General features: G+C 44.9%; 1 protein-coding gene across 1 annotated transcript in view; it reads right to left on the minus strand.

Moving 5' to 3' along the window:
* The window catches only part of LOC126481819 (ankyrin repeat domain-containing protein 33B-like), a 138,259-nt gene extending 120,663 nt beyond the window's left edge, over nt 1-17,596 (minus strand). Inside the window, exons 1-2 of the mRNA XM_050105776.1 lie at nt 17,512-17,596; nt 9,601-9,854 (exon numbers count right to left, since the gene is read on the minus strand). Coding sequence (XP_049961733.1) covers nt 9,601-9,854; nt 17,512-17,596 — 339 coding nt within the window. The remainder of the gene's footprint in view (nt 1-9,600; nt 9,855-17,511) is intronic.
* Between the last annotated feature and the right edge of the window lie 1,721 nt (nt 17,597-19,317).

Below are 19,317 nucleotides of genomic sequence, written 5' to 3' on the forward strand. Positions count from 1 at the left end.
TCTGCGAAATTTAAACGTTGGGTTTTGTTGAATTAAGTGGCCACGAAAGTATTATTTTAATGCAGCAAAGAGAATAGGGTCGCTTGTGTAACGAACAGCAGAATTTAAAATTACAGCCCAAATAATTAATTGGCATTCCCACGTAAACCACAGGCTTTTGATATATTGACACATTGCCGAATTAACAGATATATGATCATAGAATGTATTGCACCGTGTGAGAGATTAGCTGTGTAAAATGATTTTTCAAGCATTCTCGGTGGAATTTTTTCCAAGTTGCTGTGTATGTCACATGCGTTTCACGATATTTCGATTGCATTCATGTATGTCTTGGTGAGGTGTTGTTCAGCGCTTTCATATCTTTGTCGTTCATTGCTTTTCTGTTGACAAATATACGACTTTCTGCTTCTTGTCTCGGCTGCAAACACAGAAACTTAGGCATCATCAGTTTCGCCATGAAAGCCTGGATGATTACTTAATTTCATTCTATCAGAGGAGGGAGGGGGGGATGGTTTCCAAAAATACTCCATACTACTGGAAATCGGTTGATAACATAATATGTTGTAAGCACAAACCGTGTGTTCTCTGTTCGACAGAAAGGAAAACTCGATATTTGGCTAAATACGCCAAGACGTACAGCAGTGCGCTGTACAGTTTTCTGCCTGAGAATGAAAACATCTGAACGACGAAGTAATGCAAGTGCTATACAGACTTTGAGCAAAAAAAAAAAAAAAAAAAAAAAACTACGTAAGTAGTCCAAATATGGTAGAAGGAATGTGACAACAATAACTCGACTGCACACCCAAAAAATTAGCTACGCGAACTCTAGTCGTAAAGTATCCAATACTAAATTCTTATACAGAAGTATCCAGTAAAAGGCCGAGTTACGTTCTCGCAGCTCCTAGATAATATTCTGGAAGTTCTCGTCTTTTTAGTTTTTATAAACATTCTATGGAACGGAGACGCTTGTTTAAAAACAAAAGAAAAGTCACAAAAATTTAACAGCTTTGATTCGTACTTAATATCAGAAATGCTGATCGCTACAAAAATAAGTATTCAAATGTATAGCCGTACAAGTCATTTTTATAAAAAGTAAAAATAGTTGACAACCATTTTTGACACGGCTGTTTGTTGAGAACAAATGGCGTTACCGTTTGGAACCCACAGCTCCATCGTCAGACGGCTGTTCACGTTTTTAATATCATTCTGCTTATACTGAGCACAAGTTGTTGGCTGTTTTCGTTGTGGCGAAATTTGGGGTCGTGGCGCCAAAAACGCAAAAAACGTTGTAAGAGGAGGACTAATTTTCTTTAATTGGATCTAACGGCGAACTAAAAGAATATAAAAAAGATAAGGGAAACTGAGTTAGTTTTTTGCTACTTACATCGAAACTCCCGCTCCATTTTAAGAGACTGTTGACAACTTTTTAAGATGTTTATACTTCGCGGAATGATAAACAAACTCAGCACACGTTGGAAATTAGAGACATAATCCGGAAACGGCCAGTTTCTATGTTACAAAGAGACCAAAATTGACTCACGTTTGTAGGTCTCGTGCTAATGTTAATGTTTCTTTTGTAATTCATCTACACGATAGGCTTCACCCCTTCCCCCCCCCCCCAAATGATTACTTGCATGATGCAATCACATGTTGTTTTTTATTTACATTTTGCCTCGTTCACTCCATCGCCACTTTCCATTCAGTCGTTGTAGAAGGCACCTGAGTTTATGTCGTGAGAGTATAACAACCAGTTAATATACGACGAAGCACAACGTACCCTTGAAACGATTTCGACACTTCGACACGACTTTCAGGGAAAGATAGGTAGGTCGAAATCGAGCACCTGTTTGGAAGCCTAGGTTCTCGCGTTTGACTCCTTTAGACCTTTTCTTGAGGCCCCCACATAGTCAACGGAAAACTTGGGTGCTCTGTTAATGGATACGATATAAAAGTGATTCACTGTACATGAGATACTTTTAACTTTGATACGAGACACGTCCGACCAGGTAACACGTTTCCAGTCTTCAACAGTCATTGTCGGTGTTGACGGGCCCAGGCGAGGCTTAAGGCTTTGTGTCGTGCAATCATCAAGCCCATATCGATGATGTCTCGTTGAATGGTTCGCTCGCTGACACTTGCTGGTGACCCAGCATTGAAATCTGCAGGAATTTCCGACGTCCTCGTACAGAACTGCACCTGTAAAAGGCGAGTGTCATAGAATTAATATATGATAGAAAACTTTTAAAAATTGAATCTCTTTTTGATTACAGTATTCGTCTTTCGAAACGTTGTAAGAAGTGCATGTAGCATATACACTGAAGGCCCAAAGAAACTGGTGCAGCTGCCTAATATCGTGTAGGACCCCACCAGCACGCAGAAGCACCGCAACACGACGTGGCATGGATTCGACTATCTCAAGCAGTGCTTGAGGGAACTGACACCATGAATCCTACACGGCTGTCCATAAATCCGTAAGAAGGGGAGATCTCTTCTGAACAGCACGTTTTAAGGCATCCCATATATGTCAATAATGTTCATGTCTGGGCAGTTTGGTAGCCACCAGAAGTTTTTGGACTCAGAAGAGTGTTCTTGGAGCCACTCTGTAGCAATTCTGGACGTGTGGGGTGTCGCATTGTCCTGCTGGATTTGCCCAAGTCCGTCGGAATGCATAATGGACGTGAATGGATACAGATGATCAGACAGAATTCTTACGTACGTGTCATCTGTCAGAGTCGTATCTAGACGTATCAGGGGTCCCACATCACTTCGACTGCACACGCTCCACGGCATTACAGAGCCTTCACCAGTTTGAACAGTCCCCTGCGGACATGCAGGTTCTGTGGATTCATGAGGTTGTCTCCATACCCGTAGACATTCATCAGTTTAATACAATTTGATACGAGACACGTCCGACCAGGTAACACGTTTCCAGTCTTCAACAGTCATTGTCGGTGTTGACGGGCCCAGGCGAGGCTTAAGGCTTTGTGTCGTGCAATCATCAAGCCCATATCGATGATGTCTCGTTGAATGGTTCGCTCGCTGACACTTGCTGGTGACCCAGCATTGAAATCTGCAGGAATTTTCGGAAGGGTCGTTGGTGCAGGTGGGCGTGCTGCAATACCCCTCCCCAGCGTGTCCCACACGTGCTAGTTGGGACTTAAGCCGGGGGAACGAGCAGGCCTCTCCGTCCACCTAACATCCTCTCGATTCCAAGAGCTCCTGCAGCTACGCTGTTCGACACAGTCCGCATTGCCATCCACAAAAATGAAGTCAGAGCCGAATGCACCTTTTGAAGGACGCGCAAGGGGAGTACAGTATCCACCGCTGAGTGTACCGTGTTCAAAGATTTGAAGGTCAGTGCGTCCATGCAACATGAAGCTTCCGCACACGATAACACATGGACCTCCGAAACGATTATGTCAGACAGTGCTCCTGTGTGCTTTACGTGTTCCCTCCAGACTGTGTCGGCTCTCATCCGTATGTAATATTTCGGATTTACTATACTACTGGCCATTAAAATTGCTACACCGCGAAGATGACGTGCTCAAGACGCGAAATTTAACCGACAGGAAGAAGATGCTGCGATTTGCAAATGATTAGCTTTTCAGAGCATTCACACAAGGTTGGCGGCAGTGGCGACACCTACAACGTGTTGACATGAGGAAAGTTTCCAACCGATTTCTCATACACAAAGAGCAGTTGACCGGCGTTGCCTGGTGAAACGTTGTTGTGATGCCTCTTGTAAGGAGGAGAAATGCGTACCATCACGTTTCCGATTTTGATAAGGGTCGTATTGTAGCCTATCGCGATTGCGATTTATCCTATCGCGACATTGCGGCTCGCGTTGGTCGAGGTCCAATGACTGTTAGCAGAATATGGAATCGGTGGGTTCAGGAGGGTAATACGGAACACCGTGCTGGATCCCAACGGCCTCGTATCACTAGCAGTCGAGATGACAGGCATCTTATCCGTATGGCTGTAACGGATGGTGCAGCCACGTCTCGATCCCTGAGCCAACATATGGGGACGTTTGCAAGACAACAACCATCTGCACGAACAGTTCGACGGCGTTTGCAGCAGCATGGACTATAAGCTCGGAGACCATGGCTGCGGTTACCCTTGACGTTGCATCACAGACAGGAGCGCCTGCGATGGTGTACTCAACGACGAACCTGGGTGCACGAATGGCAAAACGTCATTTTCTCGGATGAATCCAGGTTCTGTTTACAGCATCATGATGGTCGCATTCGTGTTTGGCGACATCGCGGTGAACGCACATTGGAATCGTGTATTCGTCATCGCCATATTGGCGCATCACCCGGCGTGATGGTATGGGGTGCCATTGGTTACACGTCTCGGTCACCTCTTTTTCGCATTGACATCACTCTGAACAGTGGACGTTACATTTCAGATGTGTTACGACCCGTGGCTCAACCTTTCATTTGATCCCTGCGAAATCCTACATTTCAGTAGGTTAATGCACGACCGCATGTTGCAGGTCTTGTATGGGCCTTTCTGGATACAGAAAATGTTCGACTGCTGCCCTGGCCAGCACATTCTCCAGATCTCTCACCAATTGAAAACGTCTGGTCAATGTTGGCCGAGCAACTGGCTCGTCACAATACGCCAGTCACTACTCTTCATGAACTGTGGTATCGTGCTGAAGCTGCATGGGCAGCTGTACCTGTACACGCCATCCAAGCTCTGTTTGACTGAATGCCCAGGCGTATCAAGGCCATTATTACGGCCAGAGGTGGTTGTTCTGGGTACTGATTTCTCAGGATCTATGCACCCAAATTGCGTGAAAATGTAATCACATGTCAGTTCTAGTATATTATGTATGTCCAATGAATACCCGTTTATTATATGCATTTCTTCTTGGTGTAGCAATTTTAATGGCGAGTAGTGTAATTTAAATTTTTTGGGAACTACATATTTACATGCAATTCGACGCTGAACCTTTTCGAGATGTTAAATTGACTTTCAGGGTAGCCTCCTGCCTGCCTTAGTTGCGTTTCGTTCATCCAGATATCCTAACGACCGAGCACACCTGTACAGCACATTGCGCCAGTGACTCTGTGCAGAGGTTAATAACAGGCGCGAAATGGGGCCCCTTAGGGAAATGGCAGCAAGAGAGGGGAAGAAAACCAATGTGCACTCCGTGTGCATACCGGGGGGGGGGGGGTCATTCCAGATGTGGAAAGGGTCCTTCCGGATGCCATGAAGGGTACAGGGTGCACCCATCTGCAGGTGGTCGCTCATGTCGGCACCAATGATGTGTGTCGCTATGGATCGGAGGAAATCCTCTCTGGCTTCCAGCGGCTATCTGATTTGGTGAAGACTGCCAGTCTCGCTAGCGGGATGAAAGCAGAGCTCACCATATGCAGCATCGTCGACAGGACTGACTGCGGACCTTTGGTACAGAGCCGAGTGGAGGATCTGAATCAGAGGTTGAGACGGTTCTGCGACCGTGTGGGCTGCAGATTCCTCGACTTGCGCTATAGGGTGGTGGGGTTTCGGGTTCCGCTGGATAGTTCAGGAGTCCACTACACGCAACAAGCGGCTACACGGGTAGCAGGGGTTGTGTGGCGTGGGCTGGGCGGTTTTTTAGGTTAGATGGCCTTGGGCAAGTACAGAAAGGGCAACAGCCTCAACGGGTGCGGGGCAAAGTCAGGACATGCGGGGACCAAGCAGCAATCGGTATTGTAATTGTCAACTGTCGAAGCTGCGTTGGTAAAGTACCAGAACTTCAAGCGCTGAAGGAAAGCACCGAAGCTGAAATCGTTATAGGTACAGAAAGCTGGCTTAAGCCAGAGATAAATTATGCCGAAATTTTTACAAAGGTACAGACGGTGTTTAGAAAGGATAGATTGCATGCAACCGGTGGTGGAGTGTTCGTCGCTGTTAGTAGTAGTTTATCCTGTAGTGAAGTAGAAGTGGATAGTTCCTGTGAATTATTATGGGTGGAGGTTACACTCAACAACCGAACTAGGTTAATAATTGGCTCCTTTTACCGACCTCTGAGAGAAAATTTGGAATACATTTCACATAAATTTTCTCAGCATGTTATAGTCTTAGGTGGAGATTTCAATTTACCAGATATAGACTGGGACACTCAGATGTTTAGGACGGGTGGTAGGGACAGAGCATCGAGTGACATTATACTGAGTGCACTATCCGAAAATTACCTCGAGCAATTAAACAGAGAACCGACTCGTGGAGATAACATCTTGGACCTACTGAAAACAAACAGACCCGAACTTTTCGACTCTGTATGTACAGAACAGGGAATCAGTGATCATAAGGCCGTTGCAGCATCCCTGAATATGGAAGTTAATAGGAATATAAAAAAAGGGAGGAAGGTTTATCTGTTTAGCAAGAGTAATAGAAGGCAGATTTCAGACTACCTAACAGATCAAAACGAAAATTTCTGTTCCGACACTGACAATGTTGAGTGTTTATGGAAAAAGTTCAAGGCAATCGTAAAATGCGTTTTAGACAGGTACGTGCCGAGTAAAACTGTGAGGGACGGGAAAAACCCACCGTGGTACAACAACAAAGTTAGGAAACTACTGCGAAAGCAAAGAGAGCTCCACTCCAAGTTTAAACGCAGCCAAAACCTCTCAGACAATCAGAAGCTAAACGATGTCAAAGTTAGCGTAAGGAGGGCTATGCGTGAAGCGTTCAGTGAATTCGAAAGTAAAATTCTATGTACCGACTTGACAGAAAATCCTAGGAAGTTCTGGTCTTACGTTAAATCAGTAAGTGGCTCGAAACAGCATATCCAGACACTCCGGGATGATGATGGCATTGAAACAGAGGATGACACGCGTAAAGCTGAAATACTAAACACCTTTTTCCAAAGCTGTTTCACAGAGGAAGACCGCACTGCAGTTCCTTCTCTAAATCCTCGCACAAACGAAAAAATGGCTGACATCGAAATAAGTGTCCAAGGAATAGAAAAGCAACTGGAATCACTCAATAGAGGAAAGTCCACTGGACCTGACGGGATACCAATTCGATTCTACACAGAGTACGCGAAAGAACTTGCCCCCCTTCTAACAGCCGTGTACCGCAAGTCTCTAGAGGAACGGAGGGTTCCAAATGATTGGAAAAGATGCGCAAAACTATAGACCTATATCTCTGACGTCGATCTGTTGTAGAATTTTAGAACATGTTTTTTGCTCGAGTATCATGTCGTTTTTGGAAACCCAGAATCTACTATGTAGGAATCAACATGGATTCCGGAAACAGCGATCGTGTGAGACCCAACTAGCTTTATTTGTTCATGAGACCCAGAAAATATTAGATACAGGCTCCCAGGTAGATGCTATTTTTCTTGACTTCCGGAAGGCGTTCGATACAGTTCCGCACTGTCGCCTGATAAACAAAGTAAGAGCCTACGGAATATCAGACCAGCTGTGTGGCTGGATTGAAGAGTTTTTAGCAAACAGAACACAGCATGTTGTTATCAATGGAGAGACGTCTACAGACGTTAAAGTAACCTCTGGCGTGCCACAGGGGAGTGTTATGGGACCATTGCTTTTCACAATATATATAAATGACCTAGTAGATAGTGTTGGAAGTTCCATGCGGCTTTTAGCGGATGATGCTGTAGTATACAGAGAAGTTGCAGCATTAGAAAATTGTAGCGAAATGCAGGAAGATCTGCAGCGGATAGGCACTTGGTGCAGGGAGTGGCAACTGACCCTTAACATAGACAAATGTAATGTATTGCGAATACATAGAAAGAAGGATCCTTTATTGTATGATTATATAATAGCGGAACAAACACTGGTAGCAGTTACTTCTGTAAAATATCTGGGAGTATGCGTGCGGAACGATTTGAAGTGGAATGATCATATAAAATTAATTGTTGGTAAGGCGGGTACCAGGTTGAGATTCATTGGGAGAGTGCTTAGAAAATGTAGTCCATCAACAAAGGAGGTGGCTTACAAAACAATCGTTCGACCTATACTTGAGTATTGCTCATCAGTGTGGGATCCGTACCAGATCGGTTTGACGGAGGAGATAGAGAAGATCCAAAGAAGAGCGGCGCGTTTCGTCGCAGGGTTATTTGGTAACCGTGATAGCGTTACGGAGATGTTTAATAAACTCAAGTGGCAGACTCTGCAAGAGAGGTGCTCTGCATCGCGGTGTAGCTTGCTCGCCAGGTTTCGAGAGGGTGCGTTTCTGGATGAGGTATCGAATATATTGCTTCCCCCTACTTATACCTCCCGAGGAGATCACGAATGTAAAATTAGAGAGATTAGAGCGCGCACGGAGGCTTTCAGACAGTCGTTCTTCCCGCGAACCATACGCGACTGGAACAGGAAAGGGAGGTAATGACAGTGGCACGTAAAGTGCCCTCCGCCACACACCGTTGGGTGGCTTGCGGAGTATAAATGTAGATGTAGATGTAGATGAACAGGCAGATCAGAGATGGCGAAAATGTACACTGTAAGATCAAAAGTATCCCGACACCCCCGTGCAATGCAGAATTGATCACTAGATGTCGCTACAGGAGGAGCCGCCAGTATAAAGGGAGGCGAAGAGTGCTGTGTTGTCAGTAGAGAATCAGCAACAGCAGACTGGGTCGGTCAGGACACCTTAGTTCCCTCGAACGTGGACTGTCAATTGGATGCCACCTAATAACAATCCGTCGGGGACATTTCAACCCTTCTAAAGCTGCCCGAGCTGACTTTTGATACTGGAAACTCGAAGAAACGCCCACAGTTAAGCCAAGACCAGGTAGACCTGATGTACTGACGGACAGGAACCGTCACACATTACGCAGCGTGGCTGTAAACAGTCGCATTAAATCGTCGAAAGGAATGACTCGGGAGTTCCAACACGCTACTTGCGGTCTAGCTAGCACCGTGAATGTGGGTAGGAATTTGAACAGGTTGGGGTACAATGGTCGAGCAGCTGCCCATAAGCCACACATTTCTGTGGATGACGCTTGAGCGGGTGTGAAGAGCGACGCAACTTTACTGTGGATGCCTGGAAAAGATTCGAAGTGATGAATCAGCCTATACACTGTGGCAATCCGATGGCAGAGTTTGGTTTTGGCGAATGTTTGAAGAACGTTAGCTACCATCATGCATTGTGCCTACAATGAAGCAGGTGGTGGTACGGTATTGAGGAGCTTATATTGGTTAGCGTGTTTTCCTCATATTGCCCTTAAGAAAGAGCAAAATGTAGAAGGATACACATTTTACAGCGTTGCGTGCTGTGTCAGTAGAGGAACAGTTCGGAGACGATCATTGTATCAGCATGACGGTGAACCCTATCATAAAGCGGCATTTGCGAGACAATGGTTAGAGGATAATAAAATTTCTGAAATTAATGGTCTGCCCATAGTCACGATCTGAACTCGATGCAACACCTTTTGGGTGAGTTAAAATGTCAGCTTCATTCCAGACCCCAACGTCCAACATAAGTACCTTCTCTGGTTTCGACTCTTGCAGAAAACTGGGCTCCCATTTCTTCACAGACATTCAGTCACCACACTGAGTGTCCCCAGCAGAGTTGAAGCCGTCATAAAGGAGAAGGATGAACTCAGCCCGTAATAATGTCCACTAATAGGTACCCGGGTACTTTTGACCAGATAGTGTACAGCAGCTGCTGTACAAGACGCTGGAGCACCCACATCAGCTGCGTGTCCAGCCCCGTGCTACCGTATCTCTCGCGGTTCGCGGCCGCCGTGGGCGCCGCACATTCACGGCCGGCGCTTTTCAGCTGCCACTGGACTTCCCTTACATCACAGACAGGAGGCGTCACGTGACCGCCACTGTGCAGGGCGCCCCATTCACCGTCGCTGTTGCGGTTACCCGCTCCCTTCCAGAACGACTCTAAAACCACAGAGGCGGAACATTTTACGTAGTCACGTCTTAAACTTCTCGCCCGATATTATTCAAACTCGTAAACAAACCCGTTACAACCATAGAGCAGAATTATTAAAAAAAAGAAAGGAAATCCGCATTAAGTCGATGGACGAACTGAACAGTGAGGTCGCTCTACTCTGAGCAAGAATGAAAGCTTCAGTTTACTTTTCTTGCTTACCCTCAACTGCTAGGTCTCTGAAACTGTCAAGAATGTAATGGCGAGACTACTGACTGTGGAGCAATAACTACACCGATATCATGAACAACGTATGCAGGCTATGGGGCCAAATAATTTTGTACCGAGGCCAGTTTTAACTGCGCATTGTACTACAGTGTACTGAAACAGGCGTTTATCACTTTCTACAGATGCTATGAGCTAGTTTCTGCTAGATGTAAGTTGTTGAAGTAAATAAAATATTAAATATCCGTTTCCGACAGTTAGTTTTTTATGTCGAAGAACTGCGATGTTCGTGTGTTTCGGGACTCACGCCCAACGCAAGCAGACACAGAAAGTCAGGGAGTAACGCCGCCAGATTTTCACAATATTCTAAGTGCGTGTGGATTGGACGAGCACACGTAGCATATTAAAGATCGGCCTGCAGGGTCGGAATAGTGGAGCAATGGAAGCATCTGACAAAGTGACTATCCTATAGGATGCACAGTTTGCAGATATCACAAAACTAAGTTACTCAAAATTACATAGGAATGCTTTTACGAAAGAACGTTCTCGGCGAGTGACTCTTTTAGGTTAGAAAAAAGAAAAAAGATCTCACACAATAGCAACGGAAATAAAAAATAATTCGATTGGTGAGACGAAGAATCCAAAATGGTTAATCAGATTTAAGAACATGACCACAGTACATTTAGCAGAATGCCACAGAATGATCGTACTACTAGAGTAGGACATTTCGCTGCAAGATCTAATCTCGCATACGAGAATGCTTAAGAGGAGGGAGGGGGGGGGGTGGCGAGATCGCTCATGGTATTGGTTGTGTGACACTGTCACTACTCATAAAGCATAGCCCGGTTGAAGCCAATAACCGTAGCCGTGGATGCAGACAGACCTAGTCGTTTAAATGTCTTCTGGTAATGCTGCAGACTTATGTGCTGCACTACACATCTCACGTCAGGTCACACACAGCTAAAATAATATTCTGCCTGTCTTTAAGGAGTCACCGAAGTCCGGGAAAACGACCCTGAGATTATTATTAACACAGTGGTTATAGTATTGTTTTCCTTGTTTTTGTAGAATATAATCGCAAAAACATTACCTGTGTTAACATAAATATTTTATAAGGTTCAAATGGTTCAAATGGCTCTAAGCACTATGGGACTTAACTACTGTGGTCATCAGTCCCCTAGAACTTAGAACTACTTAAACCTAACTAACCTAAGGACATCACAGACATCCATGCCCGAGGCAGGATTCGAACCTGCGACCGTAGCGGTCACGCGGTTCCAGACTGTAGCGCCTATAACCGCACGGCCACTCCGGCTGCATATTTTATAAGGTTTTATGTCACTGCGTTGTTGCCACTCCGAAGACTGGTTTGATGCAACTTCCACGTTAGTCTATACTTCTCAAGTTTTTTTATATTTCTGCATAGCTATTGTAACCTGCATTTATTTGAATCTGCTTGCTTAGTGAAGCCTTGGTCTCCCTCTAAAAGTTTCTCCTCAAGACACTTCTCTTTGTCACCCAATTAATTGTTCCTCGATGCCCCAAGGAGTGTTCCACCAACCTCTCTCTTATCTTGGTCAAATTGACCGTAATTTTTTTCCTCGTGTTATTCACTACTTCTTCATTAGTTGTGTAATATACCCTTTTATGCTTCAGTATTAGTCCGGAGCACCACACTTCAAAAGGGTTCATTCTAGTGTGTACTGTGTATTGTCCAATTTCATTTCCATCTGAGGTTACACAAAAAAATGTTCATAAAAGACTTATGACTTTAAATTTATGTACGATGATAACATTTGAATAGTAACTGCAATCAGTTTCGCTCGAATCCAAAACATATACATCTTTCGATATAATCGATCGACCCTAATGTTACACATTCTTGTTCAAATACGTGGCACACCTGTTCGTTTTGTTCGTTACTAAGCGTAACAAATTTGAAGTTAATAAATGTTACGTGAAAAGTAAAGTTCCGGGTTCTGGTCCTAGATGGGACAATAGTGTCTAGCTGACCACCGTGCCATCCTCTGCTAATGACGTCACTGAATACAGTGTGGAAGGGCATGTGGTCAGCACACCGCTCTTCCGGTCGTTATCAGGTTCCTTGACCTTCGAAAGGCTACTAATAGGTCGAATAAATCCTCAGTTGCCCTGACGAGATTACGCTTGTACCAGTACTCGCACCACCTAGCTTCTCCAGCTGAACAGCCTAATACCGTGCATCGATCAACGCATAAATTTATTTCAGATGTGAAGCTTAACAAATTGATGAAGACAAAAAACGAAAGGAACAACGGACTGCGAAGCAATTATCTGAATGGGACGGAAACCGGTAGATGCGATGTACATGTGCAGAAAAACATATGATTACAATTTCAGAAACATGGATGATTTATCCAATAGAAAGATCTTCACAAACGCAAGTCAATAACGCGTTGCTCCAACTCTGGCCCTTATGAAAGCAATTATTCGGGTTGGCATTGGTTGACAGAGTTGGTGGACGTCCTCCTGAGGGATATCGTGACAAAATGTGTCCAAATAGCTCGTTAGATCGTCAAAATCGCGAGCTAGTTCGAGGGCCATAGCCATAACGCCCCAGAGAGATCCTGCGTCCTTGTGGGCCAAGGTAGGGTTTGGCAAGCAAGAAAACAAGCAGCAAAAACTATCACCTTATGCGGGCAGGCATTATCTTGATGAAATATAAGCCGAGGATGGTTTGCCATGAAATGCAACAAAACGGGTCGTAGAATATTGCCCACGTACCGTTGTGCTGTAAGGGCGCCGCGGATGAAAACAAAAGAGGTGATCCTGTGAGAAGAAATGGCACCCGAGATCATCAGTCCCAGTCGTTGGGGCGAGTTGCGGGCGACAGTGAAGTTGGTATTCCACCGCTGTCTGGGGCGTCTCCAGACAGGTCATCGGGCTGGAGCTCATTGACTGGAGCAGAATCGTCTTCCGTGACGAGTCCCGCTTGGAACTGAGCCCTGATGACCAGCGAAGGGCGCGTCTGGAGATGCCACAAACAGCGGTGGGGTACTTTCCTGAGTGTCACCCGCCATACGGCCCTACAGGCTGAGTGATGGTCTGGGCGTGCCATTTCATTTCATACCAGGATACATTTGGCCGTCGTCCGCGGGACCCTTACAGACGATATTCTAAAATAAATGGTTCAAATGGCTCTGAGCACTATGGGACTTAACTGCTGAGGTCATCAGTCCCCTAGAACTTAGAACTACTTAAACCTAACTAACCTAAGGACATCACACACATCCATACCCGAGGCAGGATTCGAACCTGCGACCGTAGCGGTCGCGCGGTTCCAGACTGTAGTGCCTAGAACCGTTCGGCCACTCCGCCCGGCGACGATATTCTACGTCCCGTTTTGTTGCCCTTCATGGTAAGCCATCTTGGACTTACATTTCAGCAAGTCAACGCTCGCCCGCACACACCGATAGTTTCTATTGCTTCTCTTCGCTCTTGCTAAATTTTATGTTGGCCAGCAAAGGCCGACGGGTCTCTTCCCAATTGATGTTTGGAGCATTATGGGCAGGGCCCTCCAACCATCTCTGGGTTTTGACGATCCAACGCGCCAATTAGACAGAATTTGGCACTTTATCTCTTAGAAGGACATCCAATAACTGTATCAATCAATGAGAAGTCGGATAACTGCTTTCTTAAGAGCCAGAGGTGGACTTGCTCAGTTTGAGAAGATCTTTCTCTTGGGCAAATCATTCAGATTTTCTGAAATTGTTATCATTTTTTTTTTTGTCTGTACATGTATCCCACATCTCCCGATTTTCGTCCCCTTCGGATAATTCCTTCGTGGTGCGTCTTTTTCTTGTTTTTGTCTTAGAGTTTATTTAGTTTGCAATCATCTACGATCTATATAATTTTAACCTTTAAGGTTTCTAACATCCTGCTGATGAAACTATTATTACATCAGAATAGTACTTCTTCCATAGATCATGAATACGACACTTTGTAATGATGTGGAACGTGTCAGGTTAATAAAAGGTGTCTGTACAAGATATTACATTACACAAAATACTACATGATACTTGTTGTTGTTGTTGTGGTCTTCAGTCCTGTGGCTGGTTTGATACAGCTCTCCATGCTAGTCTATCCTGTGCAAGCTTCTTCATCTCCCAGTACCTACTGCAACCTACATCCTTCTGAATCTCCTTAGTGTATTCACCTCTTGGTCTCCCTCTACGATTTTTACCCTCGACGCTGCCCTCCAATACTAAATTGGTGATCCCTTGATGCCTCAGAACATGTCCTACCAACCGATCCCTTCTTCTATTCAAGTTGTACCACAAACTTCTCTTCTCCCCAATCCTATTCAATACCTCCTCATTAGTGATATGGTCTACCCATCTAATCTTCAGCATTCTTCTGTAGCACTACATTTCGAAAGCTTCTATTCTCATCTTGTCCAAACTAGCTATCGTCCATGTTTCACTTCCATACATGGCTACACTTCATACAAATACTTTCAAAAACGACTTCCTGACACTTAAATCTATACTCGATGTTAACAAATTTCTCTTCTTCACAAACGCTTTCCTTGCCATTGCTAGTCTACATTTTATATCACTTATATATTTTATGACGCTTAATGTTTTTAGTTTTTCTTGGTGGGTGATTGGGAAATTACCCACTAACTATATCCAAAAATTCATCTAATGAGTAGAAGGAGCTGCCATTAAGAAATTCTTTTAATTTCGTTTTAAATGCTATATGGATATCTGTCAGACTTTTGGTGCTACTAGGTAAGTGACCAAAGACTTTTGTGGCAGCATAATTTACCCCCTTCTGAGCCAAATGTAGATTTATCCTTGAGTAGTGAAGATCATCCTTTCTCCTAGTGTTGCAGCTATGTACACTGCTATTACTTTTGAATTCGTTCGGATTGTTAATAACAAATTTCATAAGTGAATATAAATATATTGTGAGGCTACAGTGAAGATCTCCAGCTCTTTAAATAAGTGCTTGCAGGATAATCTTGGATGAGCTCCAGCAATCATTCTGATTACACGCTTTTGTGCAATGAACACTTTTTTACTCAATGATGAGTTACCCCTGAATATGATGCCATACGAAAGGAGAGACTGAAAATAGGCGTGGTAAGCTAATTTACTGAGATGTAAATCGCCGCAATTTGCAATGACCCTAATATCATAAGTAGCTCAACTCAAACGTTTCAGCAGATGTTCCGTGTGTTTCTTCCAGTTCAACCCCTCATCAATGCACAAATCCAGAAATTTTGAATATTCTACTTAGAGAAAGCTTTTGACAATGTTGACTGGAATACTCTCTTTCAAATTCTAAAGGTGGCAGGGGTAAAATACAGGGAGCGAAAGGCTATTTACAATTTGTACAGAAACCAGATGGTAGTTATAAGAGTCGAGGGGCATGAAAGGGAAGCAGCGGCTGGGAAGGGAGTGAGACAGGGTTGTAGCCTGTCCCCGATGTTATTCAATCTGTATATTGAACAAGCAGTAAAGGAAACAAAAGAAAAATTTGGAGTAGTGTAAGTAGGCTGTTTAGGTTTTCTTATTGGTAACGCCACGTAGCGCTCTGTGTGAAAATCACTGGATGTGCTGTGCGCAGTCTGTGGCTAGTTTGCATTGTTGTCTGCCATTGTAGTGTTGGGCAGCGGCAGCTGGATGTGAACAGCGCGTAGCGTTGCGCAGTTGGAGGTGAGCCGCCAGCAGTGGTGGATGTGGGGAGAGAGATGGCGGAGTTTTGTAATTTGTCATGAACTGCTATATATATTATGATTATTATGGTAAATACATTGTTTGTTCTCTATTAAAATCTTTCATTTGCTAACTATGCCTGTCAGTAGTTAGTGCCTTCGGCAGTTTGAATCTTTTATTTAGCTGGCAGTAGTGGTGCTCGCTGTATTGCAGTACTTCGAGTAACCAAGATTTTTGTGAGGTAAGTGATTTGTGAAACGTATAGGTTAATGTTAGTCAGGGCCATTCTTTTGTGGGGATTTTTGAAAGTCAGATTGCGTTGCGCTAAAAATATTGTATGTCAGTTTAAGCTCAGTCATGTATAATTCTTCAAAAAGGGGACGTTTCATAGTAGGTATTAAAGTCCATGGAGAAGAAATAAAAACGTTGAGGTTCGCCGATGACATTGTAATTCTGTCAGAGACAGCAAAGGACTTGGAGGAGCAGCTGAACGGAATGGACAGTGTCTTGAAAGGAGGATATAAGATGAACATCAACAAAAGCAAAACGAGGATAATGGAATGTAGTCGAATTAAGTCGAGTGATGCTGAGGGAATTAGATTAGGAAATGAGACACTTAAAGTAGTAAAGGAGTTTTGCTATTTGGGGAGCAAAATAACTGATGATGGTCGAAGTAGAGAGGATATAAAATGTAGACTGGCAATGGCAAGGAAAGGGTTTCCGAAGAAGAGAAATTTGTTCAAATGGCTCTGAGCACTATGGGACTTAACATCTTAGGTCATCAGTCCCCTAGAACTTAGAACTACTTAAACCTAACTAACCTAAGGACATCACACAACACCCAGCCATCACGAGGCAGAGAAAATCCCTGACCCCGCCGGGAATCGAACCCGGGAACCCGGGCGTGGGAAGCGAGAACGCTACCGCACGACCACGAGATGCGGGCCGAAATTTGTTAACATCGAGTATAGATTTAAGTGTCCGGAAGTCGTTTCTGAATGTATTTGCATAGAGTGTAGCCATGTTTGGAAGTGAAACATGGACGATAACTAGTTTGGACAAGAAGAGAATAGAAGCTTTCGAAATGTGGTGCTACAGAAGAATGCTGAAGATTAGATGGGTAGATCACATAACTAATGAGGAGGTATTGAACAGAATTGGGGAGAAGAGGAGTTTGTGGCACAACTTGACTAGAAGAAGGGACCGGTTGGTAGGACATGTTCTGAGGTATCACAAATTTGGCATTGGAGGGCAGCATGGAGGGTAAAAATCGTAGAGGGAGACCAAGAGATGAATACACTAAGCAGATTCAGAAGGATGTAGGTTGCAGTAGATACTGGGAGATAAAGAAGCTTGCACAAGATAGAGTAGCATGGAGAGCTGCATCAAACCAGTCTCAGGACTGAAGACAACAACAATAACAACAACAACCTTAGCTACCGATTTCTGATCGAAGTCTATATTTATTAATGGTGTCATTCCATTTACTGTGTGGAACTGTATGTACTGTGTTTTGTCAAAGTTTAATGAGAGCCCATTTGAAGACAAGCACTTACTGATTTTCTGAAAAACATCGTTTACAATTTCACCAGTTAATTCTTGTCTGTTGGGTGTGATAGTTACACATGTATCATTGCCACCATAACAATGTAGATAGCGCAGGACGCAGAAAGTTATCCTTGTGAAGCACAGAAACTGAGCAGAGGAGATGAGGCCTCTGGTTGGCCTCCAGGGTGCCCGCCAGACGCTAACTGGCTGCCGCGCAGTGACGTCTGTCGGCAGACCGGCGCGTGCCCCGAGTACGGGCCAGAAGTTAAGTTGGCCATTCTGGAGTTGGTGCTGCCTCGCCGGATCGAGTTAGCGCTGCGTCCGCGAGGAAACGGCCGCTAACGTGCACCATTTAACCCGCAGGCCATCAATAACGCTGCCAGACCGGCGCCCGCGTAACTACACTAATGGCCATTAAAACTGCTACACCAAGAAGAAATGCAGATGATAAACGGGTATTCATTCGACAAATATATTATACTAGACCTGGCATGTGATTACATTTTCATGCAATTTTGGTGCATAGATCCTGAGAAATCAGTACCCAGAACAACCACGTCTGGCGTTATAACGGCCTTGATACGCCTGGGCATTGAGTCAAACAGAGCTTGGATGCCGTGTACAGGTGCAGCAGCCCATGTAGCTACAACAAGATACCACAGTTCATCAAGAGTAGTAACTGGCGTATTGTGACGAGCCAGTTGCTCGGCCACCATTGACCAGACGTTTTCAGTTGGTGAGAGATCTGGAGAATGTGCTGGCCAGGGCAGCAGTCGAACATTTTCTGTATACAGAAATGCCCGTACAGGACCAGCAGCATGCGGTCGTGCATTATCCTGCTGAAATGTAGGGTTTCGCAGGGATCGAACGAAGGGTAGAAAATGGTTCAAATGGCTCTGAGCACTATGGGACTCAACTGCTGAGGTCATTAGTCCCCTAGAACTTAGAACTAGTTAAACCTAACTAACCTAAGGACATCACAAACATCCATACCCGAGGCAGGATTCGAACCTGCGACCGTAGCGGTCTTGCGGTTCCAGACTGCAGCGCCTTTAATCGCACGGCCACTTCGCCCGGCACGAAGGATAGAGCCACGGGTCGTAACACATCTGAAATGTAACGTCCACTGTTCAAAGTGCCGTCGATGCTAACAAGAGGTGACCGAGACGTGTAACCAATGGCACCCCATACCATTACGCCGGGTGATAAGCCAGTATGGCGATGACGAATACACGCTTCCAATGTACGTTCACCGCGATGTCGCCAAACACGAATGCGACCATCATGATGCTGTAAACAGAACCTGTATTCATCCGAAAAAATGACGTTTTGCCATTCGTGCACCCACGTTCGTCGTTGAGTACACCATGGCAGGCACTCCTGTCTGTGATGCAGCGTCAAGGGTAACCGCAGCCATGGTCTCCGAGCTGATAGTCCATGCTGCTGCAAACGTCGTCGAACTGTTCGTGCAGCTGGTTGTTGTCTTGCAAACGACCCCATCTGTTGACTCAGGATCGAGATGGGGCTGCACGATCCGTTACAACCATGCGGATAAGATGCCGTTCATCTCGACTGCTAGTGATACGAGGCCGTTGGGATCCAGCGTTCCGTGTTACCCTCCTGAACCCACCGATTCCATATTCTGCTAACAGTCATTGGATCTCGACCAACGCGAGCAGCAATGTCGCGATACGATAAACCGCAATCGCGATAGGCTACAATCCGACCTTTATCGAAGTCGGAAACGTGATGGTACGCATTTCGCCTCCTTACACGAGGCATCACAACAACGTTTCACCAGGCAACGCCGGTCGACTGCTGTTTGTGTATGAGAAATCGGTTGGAAACTTTCCTCATGTCAGCACGTTGTAGGTGTCGCCACCAGCGCCAACCTCGTGTGAATGCTCTGAAAAGCTAATCATTTGCATATCACAGCATCTTCTTCCTGTCGGTTAAATTTCGCGTCTGTAGCACATCATGTTCGTGGTGTAGCAATTTT

The sequence above is a fragment of the Schistocerca serialis genome, chromosome 5 (assembly GCF_023864345.2).
Source record: "Schistocerca serialis cubense isolate TAMUIC-IGC-003099 chromosome 5, iqSchSeri2.2, whole genome shotgun sequence".
NCBI classification, from domain to species: Eukaryota; Metazoa; Arthropoda; class Insecta; order Orthoptera; family Acrididae; genus Schistocerca; species Schistocerca serialis.